The sequence below is a fragment of the Coffea arabica genome, chromosome 1c (genome assembly GCF_036785885.1).
Source record: "Coffea arabica cultivar ET-39 chromosome 1c, Coffea Arabica ET-39 HiFi, whole genome shotgun sequence".
In the NCBI taxonomy this organism is placed as follows: domain Eukaryota; kingdom Viridiplantae; phylum Streptophyta; class Magnoliopsida; order Gentianales; family Rubiaceae; genus Coffea; species Coffea arabica.
In genome coordinates, this window is record NC_092310.1 from 32983415 (window position 1) to 33004057 (window position 20643).

The window sequence follows — 20643 nt, forward strand, 5'->3', positions numbered from 1 at the left end:
AAAACATTTCAAAAGTAACTTTGGAAACAGTTCAAAAGTAAATAATGCAAGAAACGGTTCATAAATAACTTTAGAAGTAGTTTGAGGTCACTCACCTCCATGGCTCAGAAATCATCCATCATATAACATTGCCTTGTTCAAATCCAAGTCTTAGATCACCAACTCAATGCGAACAAGTCCCTTCAAAGTTCGGACAGCACTTCCCCTAAATTTGCTAACTTTTCCAGCCATCATGGCTTCATTATTTCCTCAGCCAGTCCCAAAGGTACACACACAACAACAAGTTCATCCAATAGTCATTCAACAAGCTCCAAGTAGTACTAGTACAAGTCATGCTAGGAAAAAGTCCGGAAATGAAAGTTAAGCTCAAAACCAGAAAAAACAGGTTTTGACGTCATTTTGCGGTAATGGTACCAAAGGCACTACGATTATCGGATGAAGGTGCAAGATACACTGTTTCGAAGCTAAGAGATAGGGCTTCAATATTACAGAAGATCACTCAACCCAGTTTCGAGTGTAACCAGGTCAAAAATGCAAGATACTACATCAAAATCACAAAAACAGATTCACAGAACGCATTCTAGCGGAAACGTCATAACTCAGGCTCTCCAAGTCCAAATCCAGAAATTCCAAAACCAGCTGAAAGCTAAGAAACAGGGCTAAATTTCATCAGAAGGCCTCAACATCCAATTCGGAAGCAATTCCAGCCAAAACAACCAATTACAGTCGCACTTCTCAATTTCGGGTAAAACCAGAACAGCAGTAGTAATTTCGACTTTTCTCATTCCACACTACTCCGATTGACCTGAAATTTTGCAGGCACCTCTAAAATAGCATTCCCTACAACGTTCATGAAGACTACTCAGTCCAGTTCTCACCCTAACTAGGTCAAACTTTCCAAAACAACTCCAGATTTTCTAGTTCGAAGCTCACTGACGCAGTCCTGATTCATTCAGTCATAACTCAGCACACACAACTCCAAATCAGGTAATTCCAAATCCATTTAAAAGCTAAGATACAAGGCTAGAATTCGTAAGAAGACATCAACAACCAAATCAGTAGTATTCCCAGTCAAACTAACCAATTACCAAAGCTGATTTCCAGGTTCGGACAGAAACAGGGCAGCAGGGGTATTTTGGTCTTTTCACAGGCTACCGAACTTGGATTGAGCTGAAATTTTGTAGGCAACTATAAAACCTCATTCTCTACAACTTTTATGTTTTGTTCCAAGGCCAATTCGGCCTCTAACTATGATGAACAGTGTCAGGCAGAATTGGGGAAATTGAAAACCCTAATCTGGAAAGTTTTGCATTCAAGTGCTAATCTTCCACTAAAACATCTCATTAGCCATCACAAGTCATCAATTTAACAAAATCAAGATCAAAGAAAGGATGGTTAGACATGATACCTTGAAATATCAAGAAAGGTGATGGCTTAGGGATTTTTCTTCCAAAACAACTCCACCAATAGCTTCAATCTTCCTTAGCTAGCAAGTTTTATGGAGTGATTTGCAATTTAATCGGTTAGAACTCAAGATTGGAGGAAGAAATTGAGGTGCAAGATGCTGGATTTTCTCTCTCTTTCTCTCAAAATTTCGTCCATCATGCTTACAAGAAGAAGAAATGATGAAAACAAAAGGTTTGGTCAAGATAAGAAGAAGAAATCATGGTCTTAGTCAAAGGTCCAACTTGCAATGGGTTTGTGACACTTGGCCCTTCTAGTATTTTCTTTAATCCTTTGGCTTCCAATGGTTACATCATATAACCACCATCTAATCATTTCCTAGCACCTTGTAAAATAATAACACTTAGCACACAATTCACTTAGTCACCAAAATTATATCACACTAGCGGGTCCCACGTCCGGTATAAACTCTTAATTTCTCAAAAACTAATCAATACTAGAAAAATTATTTTCAAACTATATTTACCCATAAAATTATCTGGAGAAATTTTCTAATAAAGAAAATGTAGAAAAGGCAGGCGATTAATAAAATAAACCCTAGAAAATTAGAAAATTTCCGGGTTCTCAAACTCATTTTTTTCGGGGCGTCACAATCTCCCCTCCTTAAAAGAATGTCGTCCTCGACATTCCTTCTTGTACTAATCAAGTCAAGATATCTCGCAAGAATCACTAATATTTCAAACCAAACCCACAGTCCGGCATCCTAAACTTCAAGCCTAGGATACACTACAGAGATCTGAAGCCTAAACTCTGATACCAACTGTGACGGCCCCACCTCCCCCTAGGGCGTACCCGAGGGTTCGGCGGGCCGCCTGCCCAGCTCTCGCCGGGACTCAGTCGTTCATTACAGTCCTCAAATAAATACAATACAAATCTCAAGTATACATCAAATGGTCCACAAATACACACCCGTCTCAAATAATTACATGTCACAAATGCAGCGGAAACTAATCCCAAATATACATAAAATAATTCCAAATCCAAAATTGTACAAAGTTTAGGCCATCCATTCACGTGAATAAGCACAACAAGTCCTTCTTTCGCCAGGAGCCCTGTGGAGGGAAATAAAATAGTTTTTGGGGTGAGCTAAAAGCTCAGCGAGTAACCAGAAAATCATTAATCAAATCGGTTTCACAATAGTTCATTTCAATGATGTCATATAGCAATGATGTCATAAATCAAATGATAAATCCGGAAACAACTACAACATTTGCAAAACAGTAAATATGGATTATCAATAATTGAAGAAACATTTACAATGGAAAGCGATAGTAACATTCATGAAAGGATACATTCATTCTCCTGACATTTCCTCGCTCATTTGGTCATTCATTTCATTTCATTCACCCCGTCCCTGGCTTTTGGCCAGGCTCCACCAACCTACATAGGTAATACTCGAGTATACCAAACGTTCACCCAAGTTCCTAATCGCCTGACCGAGTCCGCTTCTGGCTCAAGACGACCGGTAACAAGGGGCAATGGCCAGTTCAGCCCAAAAGGCTTACATTCATGCGCAAGTAACATTTCAATCGAAAATTTCACATTTATCGAGGTCGAGTGCGATAAAGTACACACTCGCCTAGAAAACTCGTTTTAACAATCAGCAAAAGCACTTAACACATTATAAATCAATAATAACAAGCCAATAAGTCAAGAAATACAGCAAACAAGGAACACTCATATGCAAGCACGCATGATATGCAAGAAAACATTTCAAAAGTAACTTTGGAAACAGTTCAAAAGTAAATAATGCAAGAAACGGTTCATAAATAACTTTAGAAGTAGTTTGAGGTCACTCACCTCCATGGCTCAGAAATCATCCATCATATAACATTGCCTTGTTCAAATCCAAGTCTTAGATCACCAACTCAATGCGAACAAGTCCCTTCAAAGTTCGGACAGCACTTCCCCTAAATTTGCTAACTTTTCCAGCCATCATGGCTTCATTATTTCCTCAGCCAGTCCCAAAGGTACACACACAACAACAAGTTCATCCAATAGTCATTCAACAAGCTCCAAGTAGTACTAGTACAAGTCAAGCTAGGAAAAAGTCCGGAAATGAAAGTTAAGCTCAAAACCAGAAAAACAGGTTTTGACGTCATTTTGCGGTAATGGTACCAAAGGCACTACGATTATCGGATGAAGGTGCAAGATACACTGTTTCGAAGCTAAGAGATAGGGCTTCAATATTACAGAAGATCACTCAACCCAGTTTCGAGTGTAACCAGGTCAAAAATGCAAGATACTACATCAAAATCACAAAAACAGATTCACAGAACGCATTCTAGCGGAAACGTCATAACTCAGGCTCTCCAAGTCCAAATCCAGAAATTCCAAAACCAGCTGAAAGCTAAGAAACAGGGATAAATTTCATCAGAAGGCCTCAACATCCAATTCGGAAGCAATTCCAGCCAAAACAACCAATTACAGGCGCACTTCTCAATTTCGGGTAAAACCAGAACAGCAGTAGTAATTTCGACTTTTCTCATTCCACACTACTCCGATTGACCTGAAATTTTGTAGGCACATCTAAAATAGCATTTCCTACAACGTTCATGAAGACTACTCAGTCCAGTTCTCACCCTAACTAGGTCAAACTTTCCAAAACAACTCCAGATTTTCTAGTTCGAAGCTCACTGACGCAGTCCTGATTCATTCAGTCATAACTCAGCACACACAACTCCAAATCAGGTAATTCCAAATCCATTTAAAAGCTAAGATACAAGGCTAGAATTCGTAAGAATACATCAACAACCAAATCAGTAGTATTCCCAGTCAAACTAACCAATTACCAAAGCTGATTTCCAGGTTCGGACAGAAACAGGGCAGCAGGGGTATTTTGGTCTTTTCACAGGCTACCGAACTTGGATTGAGCTGAAATTTTGTAGGGAACTATAAAACCTCATTCTCTACAACTTTCATGTTTTGTGCCAAGGCCAATTCGGCCTCTAACTATGATGAACAGTGTCAGGCAGAATTGGGGAAATTGAAAACCCTAATCTGGAAAGTTTTGCATTCAAGTGCTAATCTTCCACTAAAACATCTCATTAGCCATCACAAGTCATCAATTTAACAAAATCAAGATCAAAGAAAGGATGGTTAGACATGATACCTTGAAATATCAAGAAAGGTGATGGCTTAGGGATTTTTCTTCCAAAACAACTCCACCAATAGCTTCAATCTTCCTTAGCTAGCAAGTTTTATGGAGTGATTTGCAATTTAATCGGTTAGAACTCAAGATTGGAGGAAGAAATTGAGGTGCAAGATGCTGGATTTTCTCTCTCTTTCTCTCAAAATTTCGTCCATCATGCTTACAAGAAGAAGAAATGATGAAAACAAAAGGTTTGGTCAAGATAAGAAGAAGAAATCATGGTCTTAGTCAAAGGTCCAACTTGCAATGGGTTTGTGACACTTGGCCCTTCTAGTATTTTCTTTAATCCTTTGGCTTCCAATGGTTACATCATATAACCACCCTCTAATCATTTCCTAGCACCTTGTAAAATAATAACACTTAGCACACAATTCACTTAGTCACCAAAATTATATCACACTAGCGGGTCCCACGTCCGGTATAAGCTCTTAATTTCTCAAAAACTAATCAATACTAGAAAAATTATTTTCAAACTATATTTACCCATAAAATTATCTGGAGAAATTTTCTAATAAAGAAAATGTAGAAAAGGCAGGCGATTAATCAAAAAAACCCTAGAAAATTAGAAAATTTCCGGGTTCTCAAACTCATTTTTTTCGGGGCGTCACAAAGTGGTGGTTAAATCGGTAGTACACGGTACACGTCGGTTTGCGCCGTTTTTCTTAAAAACACACGTACTAGGGTTTTTTCTTCCTATTCACTAACCTTATATTATTGCCTCTAATCACATATTATTTCTCACTTAAAAGTCACTTTTAATCACCAAATTTGATCCTTGCTCTGTACTGAAAAATCATCCGGCGAAAAATCACAAAAACCCTAATTTGCTCCAATCTTGGAAACGAAGAGTGAAACCCTACTTTATAGGTTTATTTGCACTTATTGTGGAATGACTGGGTGGTAGGGCTTTAATAAATGAATAATTTCCAAATAAAAGGAAATTTTTTAAGAAAAACGTGAGAGATTTTACAATTCCAGTGATTAAAATTAGGGTTTCAATTAAAATATGAGAGATTTAAGAAAACCGGTTAGTCACAAGTAAACTAGGGTTTTTGATTAAAATATTAGGGTTTCTAATCTTTTAAAACAAAATAAGGTTTTAAAACAAACCCAAAGAAATACACTTTAGTATCTTCTTTACAAACAACCTCCAAATATTCGGGGTGTCACATGGCACAATAATTACGAGCGGGAGGTGAAGAAGATCGTGGCCTAGAAGATCGTTGTGTTGGGATTAAAGTTGAACATGTTAGGGAACAAGGATCATTTAGTTCCAATTAATCTAGTGAAGCTCTACTTGTGATCTTTCGTAGTGGGACGGTGGGAGTAGAACTTAATAGTTTGTGCCTTAGAGATGGACGCACTTTTGATAATCACTTGTTCATTTTTGTTTATTGACTTTAACTTGGTATGTACTTCACTTGGCTTGTTTGTGACCTCTTGATTCGTATTATGACTTTTGATATATGTAAAGAATCATGTTTCTAATTCTAAATGTATTTGTAACTTGTATATACTTTAAGTTCTTCTATGCCTAATTATTCCTTTTCTTACGCCTATAGACTTATATTAAGTATGGCTCGGCAAGGAAAATGAATGGGTTGTGGTGTGGGTTTAGGCAACCCGCACTCCTGAAAAAGAATGATGGCTGGTCTTATGTAATCCAATGGGATCTTAGTGATAGATATGAATCGAAAATGAACGAGAAGATTAGATCTACCAGTGATATAAAAGGTTGATCTAGTTGGGTACCTAGAGATGTTCTCCCCTGTGCAATTTTAATAATTGTTCTACCATATCTTGTGGTTGGTCCTGTGGACATGTTTCAACCTTTTATGAATGTTTGAACTTTCGAAGTATTTCGTTGGTTATTTGTGAAGTGACTTGAACTCATTACTTATTTGCTGTACTAAAAAAAAAAAACCCTCATTTTTGTCTCGCATATTACGATTGACTTGATTTGAACAAAAATTTGATTGGTTATTTGGGACCAAAGAAACCCGGTTATTTCTAAAATTGTTAATTTTGAAAATCGAATGCCAGTAAATGATTTTTAGACAAATTGAGTCGAAGATTTTGGTAAAATTAGTTTCCTATTGAAAATATATCTTCCTATTCGAGTTTTAAACCACCAGATTGAATCATCTAACTAGATTTTTAATTGACTATTTCGTGTAAACTCTAGTTTCATGAGTGATACAAATAAAGTGTGATCGCTACCCTATAACTTGGAGGTTAGGACTCCTATTGTGGCGGCCCCACTTCTCCCTAAGGCGAACCAGAGGGTTGGCGGGTCGCCTGCCTAGCTCTCGCCAGGACTCACGCAAGAAAACCGACTAAACCCTTTCCACGTTTAACTTAAACCAACACAAAATTTGTCATCTGAACATGCCAAACCTTTAAACGACCGGAATACTAAAACACATTAATTTCAGAGATAACTTTGCCATTGGACATCTGAACGTTCACTCTTAAATACATCTCCGACCAGTTCAACACAAAACTACAAATATACATTACAAACCCCACAGCAAACTCATAAAGGTCAAATAAATTCATACAAGCCAAAACTTAGGGTTTGCACTTTTCCAGCTTCAAGTGACAACCCAAAACAAAAGATACATAGTCGATTCAACACAACAGTTACAAAAGCTAAAAACAGACTTCAAATCTCTTGAATGCCAAAACCTGTTAAGGAAAACAAATATCGTGTGGTGAGCTAAAGCTCAGTGGTGCCCAAGACATGCAATCATATAACACAAACAGTAAATAATAACTTCAAGCTTAAATTTAGCAAGTAGAAAAGCGTATAACAGCACAGAGTAGGATACAGGGCTCTCAAGAGCCATTTTCCACGCACTTGATCAAAATTAACCGCAGTTAACCCTCCGTCAACTCTCACTATCTAAAGTCCATGTAGATTCATTATTTTTTCTTAACACGCTCCAACCAACTTACTCCCACCGGGCCCGTTCTTCTCACGAGAGAGTTTGGTATTACTCGAGTATACCTTTTTGTAAACTAGTCGAGGGATTCACCCAACGACGTCACAATTATAAACTAGTCGAGAGATTCACCCAACGACGTCACAACACATTTTTACCAAGTCAGGATAAGAGGCCCTCCCACCCTAAGGTGTGGTACATTCCCCTGCCTGGTAGATTAGTTGACGAGTCCATGCTCCAGTCAACAATTACAAGATATTCGAGAAAACATTTCAAGCAAGTCACCACTCGAAAGGCTAGTGCGATAAAGTACACACTGCCACTTCGATGGTTCAGGAAAACCACTTTCCAATTATCACATAACAAGTCAAGAAAGCACTTTAACACTTTAGTCATAGAACAAGCACGGACACTCACCAAAAGTGAAGCTCAAAAGTCAAGCTGGGAATCGAAGTCCACGTCTTCGCTAAACCCTAGAAATCCAAGTTTTAAAAAAAACTATAAGTTTTACTAAACAACCTCTTGGTTTATATATAAAAGTTTATCTAGTATAAAACTAGTTTAAATCCTCGAAACAAATCAATAAATCTCTTAGAATTAAGGCTAGTAAAGAAATAAAATATTTCGTATGGTTTCTTTAAAACTACTTTTCTTCCTAGAGGTGCAAACTAGAACCAATTTAATTCAAACAAGTTTTCTTGCCGAACAAGTTTTTGCAAACCTTTCTTTTAAAAAGTATTAAAATCTCATGTTTTAACAACTTACGTCAAAACCAACCAGCCAAGAATAATTTTACGAAAAACTTAAAGTTTGAAAGTTAATACAATTATCTCTTAAAGATAATAAAGCTAGTTTGAGCAAAGAAAAGGCTTAACTAGTTAGCAAGGTTTTAAAAGTCCCGACATTTAAATCTTAATATTAACGTACTATTCCCAATTTACATAACTTAATATTAAGACAAAACATTTCAATAAAGCTTGATCAAAAATACTCGAATTCAAAAGACTAAAACGGACTTCACGATTCCAACTCATTTGCACTTTGAATTCCAAGTCACCAATATAGTAAAATCACAATCCAAACATCAATATCACTAGAGCTTCATCAATCATTAGCCCTAAGTCTCAACAGATTCAGTTCCAAACAAAATTCAACAAAGAAAGTCCAAGGTATCAAAACAAGCCCAAATCACAACCCATGGACCTTCCAAGTACATTTCAGCCAACTACTTGAACAAATTCTCCAAAAATTAAACTCTTGCAAAAATTACTCAAATGGCCAAGAGCTTCATCAATCATTAGCTCTTGGCATCAAACAAATATTTCTTACAACAAGTCAACTAGAAATTTAACTCAAACATAAAAGAAAGTCATGGTTAGCTTACTCACAAATACCCTTAGGAATTCAGATTTTCTTTTCTTGCTTTTCTCTTTTTTTTTTATCCACGACTCATATTCAAATCTTTTATGCATGTCCAAACCAAGTTAATATACAGTATATATTACAGTTTAACATAGAAATTCAAGGCCAAAATTCATAAAAATAGTTGGAAACTTCACCATTTCCTTCATTTGGACAACCTGGAAAAAATTTCCAGCAAAACTCCTCCCACGGTCTCACCCAAAATTTCAACTTTTCCCTTAGTTTCTTCAACTAGACTTCACTTAACACATAAAGCTAACAAATTACATGCATTACCCAACATAAATTTCCGTTTTACTGGAATCACAAGCTGCAAGACAAACATGCAAGCTCTCGGTTCCTCATCTTTGATCCAGCTCCCATATTTTTTTCCTTATCAAAATTTCCTTCAGCCAAATATTATTATTCAAGGCTAAAACCAACATGCAGCCCGTAATTCAGCTACATGCATGACCAAATAAACAGCTATCCATCAGATTTGATCCAAACCATTTGCGGACAACATCAAAAATTTATCATCCAACCAGAAATTCATCCAATTTCTCTCGGTTGACTTGCATGTAAACAGATTTCGTATCCCTTCAATTTTCTTGATTAATCAAGGCTAATTAACCTCATGCAAAGCTTGATAATCTAGTTTGTAGTTAGCTAATCACCTATCAAAGCTCAGATTATCACAATCGAACAAATTTCAGCTGGATTATCCAATTAAATCTCTCGGCCAACCCGTTTTTCTTCACATCAGATTTTCCTATGTTGCAATTCAACATCCGGACGCACAAGCATCACATGCAAGTCTATAGCTGACCTCATTTGCCTAGAATCAGCTAACTTCAGTTCAGAAATTACCTCAAATGGAGCTCACTCACGCGACCAGAAAGCTGAAATTTTTTTTTCCTCTCCTCTCGGCTTTGCTCGCGCACGCGAGGATGGTTGGTCTGAGTTCAGTGGTTGCAGCTGTGGTGGTTGTGGTTGAATTGATCACGGCTGGTTGAGGACGAAGAATGAAATGGCAGCTCTCGGTGGTGATGGAGGAAGTAATGAAGCTCGCACGGTTATCTCTTGCTCTCACCCTCTCTCGGACAGTTCAAGGTTCGCAACTCGCACAGCTCTCTCTCTGGTTTCCTCTCGTCAATGATACCAAGGCAGGGAATGGAGTGAAATGGAATGGTGTTGTGGGGTGTTGGAGTTGCTGAAATGGAGAGATAAATCGCGGATGAAGGAGATGGAATGTGTGAGTGGAGAATGAAATGCAATCCGGCAGAGATGAAAATGTTTGTGTTTTAAAGTTGGCCAATGAAGCTTTGGTGGTTGCATGGTAAATCCGAGATGGTGGAGGGCCAATTTGGTCTTTTCACATTTCATCCGAATTTCCACTTAAGTCCTCAATCCTAATCTAATTCCAAAATTTACCCCGAATGTAATTTGAATGCCTACTAGTATACTAACCTCGCAAAAATTCAATTTTTGAGACTTTTACGTCCTAAGTATACTAAGTGTATTTGTAATGGTTTTGTCTAAAATATATCGACTTCGTCTTGATGCTAAGGTTCCCATTAACACTTAATCATTATTAACGCTTAAGATTAGCTATCGGAATTCAAAGAATTTATATTAAGACTATAAAATAATCTACCTCAAGAGATGTTAATTTAACTTAACAAAACCAAGTAATTTAATATTTTAGCACAATTATATTATTTGTAACCTGAGAATTGTTTTCACGTACTTAGTTAAGAACAAGTAGAAATAAAGATAGAATTTATTTAATACTCAAGAATGCCAATGCAATAGGCCTACATGTATATATGTATGTAGTCATTTTTTTGAGGTTCTCACATCCTCCCCTCCTTAAAATGAATTTTGTCCTCAAAATTCTCACCTTCTATAGAAATAGGTCGGGGTACTTTCTCTGCATTTCCTCTTCTAGTTCCCAAGTTGTCTCCTCTAAGCCATGATTTCTCCATAGAATCTTCACCAAAGGAATTTTCTTATTTCTCAGTTCTTTTACTTCTTTTTCTAAAATCTTGACTGGCCCTTCTTCATAAGTTAACGACTCATCCACCTCAATTTCTTCCAATTGCAACACATGGCTTGGGTCGGGGTGATATTTCCTAAGCATAGAGACATGAAATATATTGTGAACCTTGGCCATGCTTGCAGGCAACCTCAACTGATACGCTACTTTCCCGATTCGTTTCAAAATTTCAAAAGGTCTGATATACCTCGGCTTTAGCTTTTTACCCTTTTTGGACACCACTCCGCCCTTCACGGGTTTAACTCTTAGGAAAACTTTGTCTCCTACTTCGAACTCCAAATCTTTTCTTCTGGTGTCGGCGTAGCTCTTTTGTCGACTCTGGGCAGTTCGAAGCCTTTCCCTAATTACTTTCACTTTCTCATGAGCTTCTTCCATCCAAGGTATAACCGTTGGATCTAAAATTTTCTTCTCTCCTACTTCATCCCAATGAATCGGAGACCGACACCTTCTCCCATACAAAGCCTCATAAGGTGCCATTTGAATTGATGCGTGATAGCTATTATTATAGGCAAATTCTACTAAGGCCATATACTGGCTCCATTTACCTCCAAAATCCAATATACACGACCTCAGCATGTCTTCCAAAGTCTGAATTGTCCTTTCCGACTGTCCATCTGTTTGGGGATGATAAGCGGTACTAAACTTCAATTTGGTCCCCAATGTCTCTTGAAATTTCTGCCAAAAACGTGAAACAAACCTTGGATCTCGGTCAGACACAATGCTTATAGAAATACCATGCAATCTCATGATCTCTTCTGTGTACAACTTGGCCAATTTTTCCAAAGAAAAGCTCATACTCACAGGTAGAAAATGCACGGACTTGGTAAGCCTGTCAACTATCACCCAAACCGCATCAAATCCCTTTTGACTTCGAGGCAACCCCGTTACAAAATCCATGGTTATGTGGTCCCATTTCCATTCAGGAATTTCTAGTGGCTGCAATAGACCAGAGGGTTTCTGATGTTCAGCTTTTACTTGTTGGCAGATCAGACATTTTTGTACAAACTTTGCCATGTCCTTTTTCAAATCGTCCCACCAATATAATTCTTTCACATCGTGATACAGTTTGTTCACTCCTGGGTGTATGGTATATCTCGATCGATGTGATTCTTCTAGAATCTCTCCCCTTAATTCTTCATCAACTGGAACCACAATTCTATCTCGAAACCTAATTTAAAGTCTAGGTTTTCTCCGTTTTGCACTTTCTTCAACTTTTTCTGGATCATAGGGTCCATTTTCTGTATCTCCTTAATACGCTCCAATAATGGTGATTTTAACGACAGGTTCCCAAATAAAACCTTCAATCTCTCCAAGCGAGGGTTCCAAATGCTAACCTCTTCTAACATGTCCCATTCTTTTACCATTAACCCTGCTACTTGGACCTTTCTACTTAAAGCGTCTGCTACCACGTTGGCTTTTCCTGGGTGATAAATTATTGAACAATCATAATCCTCCAAAAATTCTACCCATCGCCTTTGTCTCAAATTCAATTCCTTTTGTGAAAACAAGTACTTAAGACTCTTGTGGTCCATATAAGCCTCAAAGGTCACACCGTACAAGTAATGTCTCCATTTCTTCAAGGCAAAGACCACTACAGCCAGTTCTAGGTCATGCGTTGGTAATTTTGTTCATGAGGCTTCAATTTTCTAGAGGCATAGGCAACTACCTTACCCTTTTGCATTAGTATGCACCCTAGACCTTCCCTAGAGGCATCAGAGTACACGACATAACCTTCTACTCCATCAGGCAATGCCAAAACAGGAGCTGATGTTAAGCGCCTCTTTAACTCCTGAAAACTTGACTCGCACTTTGGAGTCCAAATAAACTTATTATTTTTCTTTGTCAGCTCTGTCATAGGTCCAGCAATCTTTGAAAAGTCCTTGATAAATCGCCTGTAATAACCTGCTAGACCCAAGAAACTTCTAACCTCTGTTGGAGTTCCTGGCTGTTTCCACATTGTGACTGCCTCAACTTTTGCCTGATCTACGACAATTCCATCTTTAGAAACTTTGTGCCCCAGAAAAGAAATTTCATCTAGCCAAAACTCACACTTACTAAATTTAGCATACAATTTATGCTCTCTTAAGGTCTGCAGAACCACCTTCAAGTGTTGAACATGTTCTTCTCGAGTCTTAGAATATACTAGGATATCATCAATAAAAACTACTACGAATTGATCCAAGTACTTTTTAAAGACTCTTTGCATTAAATCCATGAAAGCAGCTGGTGCATTGGTTAATCCAAATGGCATGACTGCAAACTCAAAATGTCCATATCTTGTATTGAAAGCAGTCTTAGGTATGTCTTCCTTCTTAATTTTCAACTGATAATACCCTTGCCTCAAGTCCAGCTTGGAGAAAACTACTGATCCTTGCAGCTGATCAAATAAGCTGTCAATCAATGGTAGAGGATATTTATTATTAATTGTACCCTTATTTAATCCTCGATAATCAATACACAACCTCAAACTTCCATCTTTTTTCTTAACAAATAGAACAGGTGTGCCCCATGGCGAATCACTTTCTCTAACAAAACCTCTCTCCAATAGATCCTGTAATTGTATTTTCAATTCTTTTAGCTCTGTAGGAGCCATTCGGTACAGAGTCTTAGAAATCGGGGCCATTCCCGACACTAGTTCAATCTTAAACTTCATTTCTCTCTCCGGAGGTAATGTTTTTAATTCTTCGGGAAACACATCTGGAAATTCCCTTACCACTGGTACATCCTCCAACTTTACTTGGTCACTGGGAGCGTTAATTAGGAAAGCTAAGAAACCTTGCGCTCCTTTATACAACATTTTTCTTGCCCGAGCTCCCGAAATCATAGCAGATGATGCTAACCTACCTTTCACATCCAATTTCAGGGTTGCTTTCCCAGGAATCCAAAATTCTACCACTTTTGCTCTACAATCAAGCTTAGCATGGTAATGAGTTAGGAAATCCATTCATATGATAACATCATACCCTTTTATGTCCAAACTGACTAGGTCTACTAGCATCTTACGCTTTCCAACCCAGAATTCGCAGTTCTTATAGGCCAGGCTAGTGGTTATACTCTTATTACCCATAGGTGTCCTAACTTCAAGATCAAAGGGTAATTTAACAGGTTGTACATTAATTCCAGACATAAAAATTGGATTCACAAATGAGTGAGTTGCGCCAGGATCAATTAGTACTCCAGCTAATCTATGAAAGATTGGAAGAGTACCTTCCACGATCTCCGAGGTATCAGGTACAGGTTGATCGTCTATAGCGTACACCCTGGCGGGAACTTTCGACCTATTTCCTCCAGAAGTGGCTTGCCTAACACTCGGGGTACCACCTTCTTGTATTTTTGGACAACCGGAAATCTGGTGCTCACTGCTTCCGCACTTCAAGGACTTTCCTTCTTTCCTCCAGCATCTGTCCTCAGTATGGCCCCCTCTTACAATACCCATAAGTTACCTGAGGGGTGGTCATACGACCTCCTTGCGGGGCGTTCCTAGTTTGACTCCTTCCACTTGGTCATCCTCTAGCTCCGATATCTCTTCCCCCGACACTTCTTGCCCCAGCTTCTCTTGCTAGAGCGCCTCGTGGTGCTCCAGGACCATTTACTCTACCCATTCCTCAACCCACTTTGGCCGGTGGAGCATTTGCATAAGTCGGCTCCCGACTGCTGCTAGGGCCAAATCTTTTCTTGGCCTGGAAGGACTTCACTTAGGCTCTGGCAACTTCAACCCTCTGAGCTCTCTCAACAGCATTAGCAAACGTGTCTAACCGAACAGCAGCTAATCCCTCCTGGATTTCCACGTTTAGTCCCTGCATAAACCTCCTTACACGCCTTTGCTCCGTAGCTACCAATTCAGGATCAAAATGGGACAATTTCGTGAATTGGATCTCATATTCAGCGACATTCACGGCCCCCTGCCTACACTTAATAAAATCATCCTCTCTTTTCTCTTGGATAAGAGGGGGTAGAAACTTGGCGTTGAACTCCCGAGTGAAGTTCGCCCAGGTCCTAGGAATATGGTTCCTATCCCAATTGACCCTAATTAGATTCTACCAGGAACGAGCAGTTCCCTCAAACTGAAATGCTGCGAAAGTCACCTGTCTCTCTTCCACATAGTCTAGAGCTGCAAAAATGTTAGAGATCCTCTCCCACCAACCTTCGGCTACCTCCGGTTCTGGTCCTCCATAAAACTTGGGAGGTCCGAACTTCAAGAATCTCTCTAGTGCCCGATCCTCAGTATCGATTGGGCCTCCTTGGTGATGCACCTGTCCAGAGGCCTGGTGCTCAATCAAACGCTCTAGGACATCAGTTATTCTATTAATTGCGGTGGCCACTTGGTCTCCGGCCACGCCCTCTTGATTGACCTCAGGTACCCTATCACTACCCGCTTCGGGGTGTTGTCTAGTTGGTCTTCCCCGTCCTCCACCAATCACTTGTCTATCCATAGCCTAGTTATGCCTATTATTGAAAAATAAGGCAATTAGGCGAGAATATTATTTATTATCTCTTTGTAAACAAAATCGACATGAAGATTGAGAAAAGGAAAATAGAACATTTAACATATATTCACATGTGAGGGTCATACAATTAGCAGATCAGGACACTTTCCAAAAGTATGGCACATAAGTTTAACAAAAATATGTACAAATAATCCCTTAGACAAAAATTAGGGATGTGATGCCACAAAAGTAGGCCATCCAGCTAGACAAAATTTGATGACCTAATCTAGTGTCCCCCTTTCTAACCATGAATACCTAGTTACAATCAAGTCAAACCTAGCCTACCCCTCAGCAGGGCTACCAGGGGCAACGTCCTCCTCCGGATCCTCCTCCGGGTCCTCCTCAATACCTGCCTGAGTGTTACCCTGAAAAATACTCGTGACCTCATCCATCATCATAGTGGCGTTAGCCCTGATACCAGCGCTCCTATCACGTATTCCCTCAGCTACTCGAGTCAACCAAGACCTCTGTCTCTCTATCTCCCCGCTAGCAGCTTCCAACCTAGCATGCTCAGCTACCAACCTCTGCTCTAAATCAGCTATGTGGTCAAACTGAGTATCCAACATGATGCTTAACTCCTCGACATCCTGAGTCAAAGTATGATTAGCGTCCCACAGCTGGCGGCGCTCATCGTCCAAAGACAGCACTAACTCGTTAGGATAGGCATATGTAGCCCTACACTGGCATCGAGGATACCTATCAGCTGGTGTATATCATACACGAGCTCCTCTGTCTCGTGGCCTATAAGAGATGGATCTAAGAGGCTCTATATGTCCATTAGTCCCTCCGTTACCATTAGCATGCCCATTTCCGTTTTCCATACCTGCAAAATAACCAAAACCCAATGGTTAATACTTAAATGGCTATCTTGTTCAAGTATTACTTATGATATATCTAACTATCTCACTTCTTAACTCTAGAAAGGATTAAGGTTTCTAACAGGTCTAATATGTCTTTCAGACAACTTTTCTAACCTAGGCTCTGGTACCACCTGTGGCGGCCCCACTTCTCCCTAAGGCGAACCAGAGGGTTGGCGGGTCGCTTGCCTAGCTCTCGCCAGGACTCACGCAAGAAAACCGAATAAACCCTTTCCACGTATAACTTAAACCAACACAAAATTTGTCATCCGAACATGCCAAACCTTTAAACGACTGGAATACTAAAACACATTAACTTCAGAGATAACTTTGCCATTGGACATCTGAACGTTCACTCTTAAATACATCTCCGACCAGTTCAACACAAAACTACAAATATACATTACAAACCCCACAGTAAACTCATAAAGGTCAAATAAATTCATACAAGCCAAAACTTAGGGTTTGCACTTTTCCAGCTTCAAGTGACAACCCAAAACAAAAGATACATAGTCGATTCAACACAACAGTTACAAAAGCTAAAAACAGACTTCAAATCTCTTGAATGCCAAAACCTGTTAAGGAAAACAAATATCGTGTGGTGAGCTAAAGCTCAGTGGTGCCCAAGACATGCAATCATATAACACAAACAGTAAATAATAACTTCAAGCTTAAATTTAGCAAGTAGAAAAGCGTATAACAGCACAGAGTAGGATACAGGGCTCTCAAGAGCCATTTTCCACGCACTTGATCAAAATTAACCGCAGTTAACCCTCCGTCAACTCTCACTATCTAAAGTCCATGTAGATTCATTATTTTTTCTTAACACGCTCCAACCAACTTACTCCCACCGGGCCCGTTCTTCTCACGAGAGAGTTTGGTATTACTTGAGTATACCTTTTTGTAAACTAATCGAGGGATTCACCCAATGACGTCACATTATAAACTAGTCGAGGGATTCACCCAACGACGTCACAATTATAAACTAGTCGAGAGATTCACCCAACGACGTCACAACACATTTTTACCAAGTCAGGATAAGAGGCCCTCCCACCCTAAGGTGTGGTACATTCCCCTGCCTGGTAGATTAGTTGACGAGTCCATGCTCCAGTCAACAATTACAAGATATTCGAGAAAACATTTCAAGCAAGTCACCACTCGAAAGGCTAGCGCGATAAAGTACACACTGCCACTTCGATGGTTCAGGAAAACCACTTTCCATTTATCACATAACAAGTCAAGAAAGCACTTTAACACTTTAGTCATAGAACAAGCACGGACACTCACCAAAAGTGAAGCTCAAAAGTCAAGCTGGGAATCGAAGTCCACGTCCTCGCTAATCCCTAGAAATCCAAGTTTTAAAAAAAACTAAAAGTTTTACTAAACAACCTCTTGGTTTATATATAAAAGTTTATCTAGTATAAAACTTGTGAGGACCCGTAATTTTCTTAATTTCTAGGTTTTAATTTCTTTTAATTACACGTTTTCCACCTTTTCTTTATTTGAAAAATTGTGCAAATAAATTTTATGAGTAAATATAGTTTTTATATGATTTTTCTAGTATCGGTTAGTTTTTGAGAAATTAAGAGCGTATATCGGATGTGGGACACGCTAGTGCGAAAAGTTCGGAAAAATTCGGCCAACTAGGTTAAGTTTTGGATACTGGAATTAATTGACCGGGTGTTAAGAGATAATTAGAGGTTGCTATTTGGATTGGTGTGAGAGGGAACAAAGAGATAGAGATGCATTAAAGGGTGACAAGTGTCACCATAGGATTTATTCTTAAGTAAGACCACTATTCACCTTTTTCTATTTGACCAAATAAATCACAAAAATTACCAAAAATCCTCTTCATTCTTAGCTATTGTGGCCAGCTCTCTCTCTCTCTTTCTCTCTCTCTCTCTCTCTCTAAAAAAAAGAAATAAAACTCTCCAAGTTTTGCTCCAATCTACCAAATCAACCATTGAATCTTGTTTTTGCTCCATAGAAACACTTAAGGGAGTGTTTGTGAGGAGTTTAGTGGAGTTATTTGGAAAGCTAAGAGGATTAGTTGCTCCCTCCCTTGTGTTGCTAAGGTAAGTTGAAAAGGACCCCTCTTCTCCCTCTAATGATGTTTAATCCATGATTAGTGGTAGTATAAGATGCAATTTTATGGTTTATATCTTGATTTTTGGTTGAATTGGTGAAGTTTTGTAATTATTGGGGATTTTTCTGTTTTCATATGGATATGATTATGTGATTATGTATGATGATTGGAAATGGTATTTAAGGAAGTTAGAAGGTGGAAAAAGTGGTTAATTGCAAGCAATTTCTGTTTTAGAAAGAAAATTGGAAAGTAGGGTATCTTTGAATTACATTCTGCCCGGTTTTGTAACTCATAGTTAGAGGCCGAATTGGCCTTGGGTTAAAGCATGAAAGTTGTAGGGAATGATATTTTAGAGGTGCCTGAAACATTTCAGGTCAATCGGAGTAGCGTAGCTTGAGAAAAGATGGAATTACCCTTTCTGCCCTGGTTTTACCCGAATTTGGAAATTGCTTCTGTAATGGGTTATTTTGGTTGGGAATGCTTTGGAATTGGTTGTTGAGGTCTTCTGATGTATTGTATACCTATTTCTCAGCTTTTGGATGGCTTTGGAATTACTGGATTTGGACTTAGGTAGGTTGACTTATGATGTTTGAACCAGAATGCGTTCTGTGAATCTGTTTTTCCGTTTCTGGTGTAGTATCTTGCATTTGTGACCTGGTTACATTCAAAACTGGGCTGAGTGACATTCTGCAATATTGTAACCCTATCTCTTAGCTTCGAAACGGTGGGTCTTGTACCTTTATCCGATAATCGTAGTGCCATTGGTACCAAAACCGCAAAATGACGTCAAAAACTGTTTTTTCGGGTTAACGCTTAACTACATTTCCGGATTTTTCTGGTTTCCTCTAATGCTTATGTATGCTTATGGAGCTCTATTTTGGTGGTATCTGGAATTGGTTTATGATTTGTAAGCGAGTCTTATTGTGTTTATTTGAATAGTTTTAGGGCTTGACTTTCGTTTCCGGTCATTTTCCTAGCTAAATTTTGTACTTGGATGACTTTAAGCTTAGTGAACGGCTTTTGGAAATGAGATTATTTTTGTATGAGATATTGGGACTGATTTGAGGAAATAAGGAAGCCATTAATGGCTGGAAAATAGGTAAACACAAGGGACTTGCTGCCGAAATTTTACTTGAAGGCTAGTTGGATTTACTTGTGACTTGAGCGAAGGGTTTTAGGGTTGTTCATGTTTTTGATACCAACCGCTACCTTTTTCTCCAATTTCATTGTTATTTCTTTCCACTGGTAGCTAATGTGATCAGGCACACGACTTATAGTTAAGTCTTAGTTATGCATTTCATGTACTGGATTCGTGAAAGTGGGAACCATAATTGTTTCATGAGATTTTTGGTCCCAATCACATGGGTTTGTGATGGTCAATAGGAAGAATCTCATAGAGGTCATAGGAAAATGCAAATGAAGACTCAAATATGTGCAAGTGTGAAAATGTATAAAGGATGTGAAATGTAAAAAAAAAGGTAAGTGCAAGTGTGCAAATGTGATAAAATAAAGGTGTTCGTGTGTAAATGGATGAAAATAGAATAGTAGATATATATAAGTGTAATTTTGAGTGCCATTTGTGAGGTGAGAAATAAATAAGTGATAAAAAGATGTTGAGAAAGTGTGGATTGAGAAAAATGAGAAAATGTGGTTAAAAGGTGAAGAGGTGATATAAAAAAGAATGCAAGTGTATGACCATAAGGGGATGCATCAAGTCGGGCACGGGAAGGACTCCTAACTTTACGACTTTGATTTTCCCTTGAATTAGAAGGAAGAACTAGCGTGCTAAGGCTATTGAGTAACCACACTCGCTCGTTTCCCTTATCGAAAGGGGGACTCTCAAGCAAATGTACCCTATAACTAGCATGAGGATGCAAAATACCTAAAATGAGGGGAAAAGGATTAGAGGAGCATGCCAAATGATAAAAAACTAAGAAAAATGCATGAAATGTAGTGAACATGCAAGTATGCACTAATGAAAGGGGGATGGCCTATTGGGTCTAGCATTGGACTAGCCCTTTCTATAAATGAGCCACAACTAGCGTTGGACTAGTGTGGTGACGTACATTCATCCATCACATTCATCTACGACTATAGAAAGCAAGTAGACATGCCAAACACTCATAAACACATAACACATAACACTTAGCATGCTCGACTAGATGCAAGAACCTAATAAAGCAAGTAACACAT

The 20643-nt window shown here is 38.8% G+C and overlaps 2 protein-coding genes across 2 annotated transcripts; both read right to left on the reverse strand.

Moving 5' to 3' along the window:
• Positions 1-11561: 11561 nt before the first annotated feature.
• On the reverse strand, positions 11562-13964 carry LOC140005165 (uncharacterized). The gene is made up of 6 exons (XM_072045614.1): positions 13354-13964; positions 12948-13074; positions 12719-12809; positions 12355-12440; positions 11718-11956; positions 11562-11634 (listed from the first exon to the last, which is right to left on the reverse strand). Exons 1-6 carry the CDS (start codon positions 13962-13964, stop codon positions 11562-11564), a joined length of 1227 nt encoding a protein of 408 aa, XP_071901715.1.
• LOC113739128 (uncharacterized) lies at positions 13965-14456 on the reverse strand. The gene has a single exon (XM_027266373.1). The coding sequence runs from the start codon at positions 14454-14456 to the stop codon at positions 13965-13967; it is 492 nt and encodes a 163-aa protein (XP_027122174.1).
• Positions 14457-20643: the final 6187 nt, after the last annotated feature.